Below are 4,446 nucleotides of genomic sequence, written 5' to 3'. Positions count from 1 at the left end.
TAGTTTATTTTCGATTTCCTACGCTGGAAATGGAGGCAAAGGAACAGAACAAGTAATCCACCTTTTGTGATTCATTTTAAAGAAAAAAAATTTGTTACTCATGCATAACGCCTAGAAAAAGAAAAAAAAAATCCTTACTCATTCATTCATACCAGAATCCAGTTTTGTGTAATAATGACAGTAACTAGAGACTAAAAATTGATCATAAAAGTGAGAAGAGAACTCCTAAAACAAATTTTTACAGCGAGGTTGTGACTAGCAACCGCGGATGTACTACCAATTTTTGTTTTTATACTATCAAAGAATAGTCCAATATTCGCACAGTCTAGGCTTGACAGGAAAGAAGATTAATTTTTGTCAAAATTTATGAAGCTAAAGTCAGAAGAGATGACAAATAAAAATCTAAAAGTGAAACAGATAAAAGAGGAATTAGGGACTAAGATGTCGTCTACTGGTTCTCCTATTTACAGAGCTAAAGTGAACGCAGAAAGGGTCTACAGGGACCTATTGACCTATTTATTATCCGACAAAAGAAAAGAAAAGCTCTTGATTACACGAAAAATCAGAGGATTAGATTAGATTACAGTTATTTAAACTAACTCCCCCTACAGTTCCTGGATTTTGAAGACGATGCATCTATCCACGTTTTCAAGAATCCCTATATCATCAATGGACTGATCTTCTTCAACGCTGTCATCATCAAAGGAAATATTCAAGTCCAATGAGACACAAGGGCTTCGGGTTTCGTCCATGGTGCCACCTTTTTCTTTTATTTTCTGCTTAGAAGGAGAGCAGGCCCTTGATCTAGAGCTAAAACTCTCACAGGACAATATTATAATGGCATCGCTGAGACTTACTTGTTCACCACTTGAGTTTGTGATGCTTCCTCTTTCAATAGCCCTTTTTATGCCCACCTGAGAGCTAAAGTCAGCTTGCTCCACATCTTCCACTAAGAAAACACGATGAGGATTCAATGAAATTGCTTGTGCAAGTCTTCCAATGTAACTACAGCTTTGTTCATCTCTCGACCTTTTATTTCTCAAATCTTCAGTTGAATCAGCTCTTGTCGATGAAAAACTGCTTAAAGCAATAGATGAAAAGCTTGAGTGAGAACCAAAAACAACTTTAGCTAATTCCCTTGCAATCTTTTCTTTAGCTTGCACGTCAAGACCTAGGAAGAATAACCATGTCTCTTCTTTGACCTCATGACCAGTAGTACTTGTGATCTTTTCTTTTCTTCTCATCATTCCAGACCTGCATTGCAGGATAGTCCCAGCAATATCGGGAACAACATGTTTCTGCCATGGGACCTTTTGCTCCAACGCATTGCATAAGATATTCAGGTTCTCAGCATTGAACTCCTTAAACCTTGGAATGTACTCCATTTCCATGAGGTCGCTTGAAGAAGCAGAATTTGGAGTAGAAGAAGTAATAGGTGAAATAGCTTGCTTAGGGTCGACCCTAAAGGATTGCCTAAGCTCAAAGAGCATCGAAGGGCTGTCATGTAAATCGATATGCTGTTGATCATATGAGAAGAAAGAAGTAGAAGATGAAGGCGAGGATGATGGAGAGAAGCTTAATGTTCTCTCGAGTGGCTTGGTCTGTTTGTGGACTGGACTCCAAATCGAGTTCCATTTAACTAGCGCAGCACAGTTCTGAATTAAAAGACATGCACCATGGAAAGAAAGGATAAGTTAGTTTTCTAGGTACCTATAATAAGGGTACAGGCAATACTGTCGAACAGTTGTTTTAGATTGTGGGGAAAAAAAATTACTTATATTAAACCTGATCATTGTTTTTGAGTCTTTTGCTTTCATCCTTGAGCCATGCAGGTAGGCTTGACATTGAAGCCTCACTGTTAGAGATGCTGCTTTTGACACTTTGAACTTCGGCATCAGCAAAGCATGTTAGCTGCCCCTCCTCCATGTTCCCAAGTAGGAACTGAAATGAGTCGTTTTGTGCTTTTTTGCTTCTTGACTCGCTTTCTGAGCCAGTGCTGCTGAGATACGCGAAAAAGATGATCCATGCAAGAGCAAGATTAGAACTTTAGAAAGTATCCTAAGCTAGTTTAATTAAGGTTCTTAATCGCACTCTCGCTTTTTAGCATTCAAAATGAAACCAAAGAAACTCGAAACTAAGAGAAAGTCCTAAAAGCATTTAAAACTAAAGAAAAAGTGCACGAGAGGAACTAGGAGTACTAAATCAGGAAGATCATAAAAGTTAACTATTACCATCAAGATCAAAGACCTAGAAAGACGTAAATATAACTTTCAACTCAGTATGAAAATACTGCAGCTACCATTTCTTATTAAAGCAAGCAATTAAAAGGATTCATGATCAAGTAATTTAGTTTAGTAAGTAATAGGGACAATCCTTGTCTTACCTCTCGGTATTGAGACTCAAACCAAGACTGCCCGCAGGCAGTGTAATCGGATACAGTCCCCAAAGAGTTTCAAGCGAATGGTAGCCACTGCTGCATCTCATGTATGTTTGAAAGGTAGCGATTCCCACGAGCCAACACCTTCCATTTTCTATAACCCCACAAAGCAATCTCCCCAGTTCCATGATCATGTGCTCCACGGGGCAATAGTAATTATTTCTTCCTTGCTCCCCAGAATTAGCCCTGTAATCAGCGACCCACTTTAGATCCCCCAAGTATAAAACAACTCCTTTCCCCACAAGACTTCTCACCAAGCAGGTCAACTCCCCTATTTTCTGTTCAACCTCTTCCCTGTGGAGACTAACAAAACTGTTCAGCGGAACACTTACAAATTTCACCTCCCTCAACCCATCTACAACATCACCTTTATCAATCTTATCCATCATTCCTCCAACCACCCCTTCTAAGCTGGCAAGACATTCACCTACTATTACAAAATTCTTTCTTCTTTTGTTTACTAAATTCTCAAACACACAGGCCACGTCTTCATCCTTAACAGGAGTACCAGATGCACTAAGTTTGCTTACTTTCAGTGCACTGTCTGCATCTGGAGTCGGCTGGGACAAGACAAGAAGGTCATTTCCTTTGGACTTGTTCCTCGATGGCGGGGCTGGAGATTGAGAAGAACATAGTTCCAGGGAAACAGCTTGTTCTACATTGCTTTTCACTTGAGTACTTGAAAAACCTGCTTCTCTCATGACTCTACTGACACTAGGGTCATCCAATATGGATATTACAAGCTGCTCTAGCTCAATTTTCACAGCTAGAAGGGGTTGCTGCTGATTCTCTATAGAGCCACGCCTTTGATGGGCTTGAGCTCGCTTGAAGGCAGCAACGAGCGCATTGGAGATTGTTGGGTGTTGAGAGTGAGCACCTAACATGGGGCCAGATGAAGAAGCAGGGAGACGATTGAGTGCAACGTTGAAGCAAAGCTCTAGAGCTTTGCATTGGAGGGGATGAGCATGAGATTGGAGACAAGCCGTTCGGAGTAGGCCATTGGAAGCTGAAAGCATGGTGTTTGCAACATGAAGCGGTGTTACCTGGGCATGACCGCGTCTTCTGGCTAGTGCTAGCGCCTGTTTTACGACCGTTGCTGCCTCAACTGTCAGAGTTTGCTGCACTGTGCACCCTCCTGCTCTCATGCTTCTTGAACAGATTTCGTGAGTTCTATAGCAAAAAGAGTATCACCAAAAGGATCTTGTAAAAAGTTTTCAAAGTTCTAGTAAGGATGATCGTTTCATGAAGACTTTGACAGAAAAAAAAAAGGGACCTCTTGGTTTAATTTCTGAACGAGTGAACGATCAAATGGAAAAAAGGATCGGGAAGTTTTATTGATAGGATTGGAACAATCAGGAAACACAAACCTCACTAGGGTGCTCTTTTCGGATGAGATAGACAAGAAGCAAGATATACACGCTAGTATGAGATTTATATGGTCTGGGATGTCTATGAATTAATCTTTGTTAAATCCCCTACTATAAATCAATATGTGCGTACTGTGTGGTACAGAAGAGTATTATTGAACCTGTAAATCTAGGGTAGATTATGCTTGGAACGTGTGGAAAGAGATGTGATTGAAATATAGAGAGTGGGAGGAGGGGAGGGATCAGGTGGGCTGTTCTTTTCTTGGAGGTGAGGTTAAATTTGGGGTCCAAAGTCGATTTCAGTGGCAGAAAGTGGAATGCATGTGCTGACAAGGATGAGGAATACACCAAAGGCAACTCAGCTTTACTCTTTTTTCTTCCTTGCTCTCTCAATATACACACCGCAGATATATCAGGAATTCAGGGTTCGGGACGTGGAAGTGGGACTCTGCCTTTCATGCAATTACTCGTATTTAATTCACAAAGGCGACCACAGATACCCATCACTTATGTAACAAATCAAGAACCACAGTCTCCTAGCTAATTTCTTTAAAAAGAAGAGGAAAAAGGAAAAAGCATAAGAACAAAAGTGGAACTCGCTACACTGGTGCAACTCCAGTTAAAAAGACCTCCCTATCCGTT

General features: G+C 40.6%; 1 protein-coding gene across 2 annotated transcripts; it reads right to left on the bottom strand.

The window, feature by feature from the left end:
• Positions 1–388: 388 nt before the first annotated feature.
• LOC113693815 (protein SMAX1-LIKE 3) lies at positions 389–4,241 on the bottom strand. Of its 2 annotated transcripts, none has more exons than XM_027212540.2 (3): positions 2,384–4,241; positions 1,786–1,996; positions 389–1,655 (listed from the first exon to the last, which is right to left on the bottom strand). In XM_027212540.2, the coding sequence occupies exons 1-3, from the start codon at positions 3,580–3,582 to the stop codon at positions 606–608; spliced, it is 2,460 nt and encodes an 819-aa protein (XP_027068341.1). In that variant the 5' UTR covers positions 3,583–4,241; the 3' UTR covers positions 389–605. The 2 variants fall into 2 exon arrangements, with proteins under 2 accessions (XP_027068341.1, XP_027068339.1); XM_027212538.2 differs by having other exon boundaries at positions 1,786–1,999; positions 2,384–4,240.
• Between the last annotated feature and the right edge of the window lie 205 nt (positions 4,242–4,446).

This window comes from Coffea arabica, chromosome 6c (assembly GCF_036785885.1).
Source record: "Coffea arabica cultivar ET-39 chromosome 6c, Coffea Arabica ET-39 HiFi, whole genome shotgun sequence".
In the NCBI taxonomy this organism is placed as follows: domain Eukaryota; kingdom Viridiplantae; phylum Streptophyta; class Magnoliopsida; order Gentianales; family Rubiaceae; genus Coffea; species Coffea arabica.
This window is presented reverse-complemented; position numbering and strand designations above follow the sequence as displayed.

What these genes read in the sequence shown, in the direction of transcription:
- LOC113693815 (XM_027212538.2), bottom strand. Translation starts at nt 3,582, where the DNA reads ATGAGAGCAGGAGGGTGCACAGTGCAGCAAACTCTGACAGTTGAGGCA. An exon ending in TTGAGTCTCAATACCGAGAG is followed by an intron (nt 2,000 to 2,383) that starts GTAAGACAAGGA and finishes CGCGTATCTCAG; the next exon opens with CAGCACTGGCTCAGAAAGCG. An exon ending in GACTCAAAAACAATGATCAG is followed by an intron (nt 1,656 to 1,785) that starts GTTTAATATAAG and finishes CTTTTAATTCAG; the next exon opens with AACTGTGCTGCGCTAGTTAA.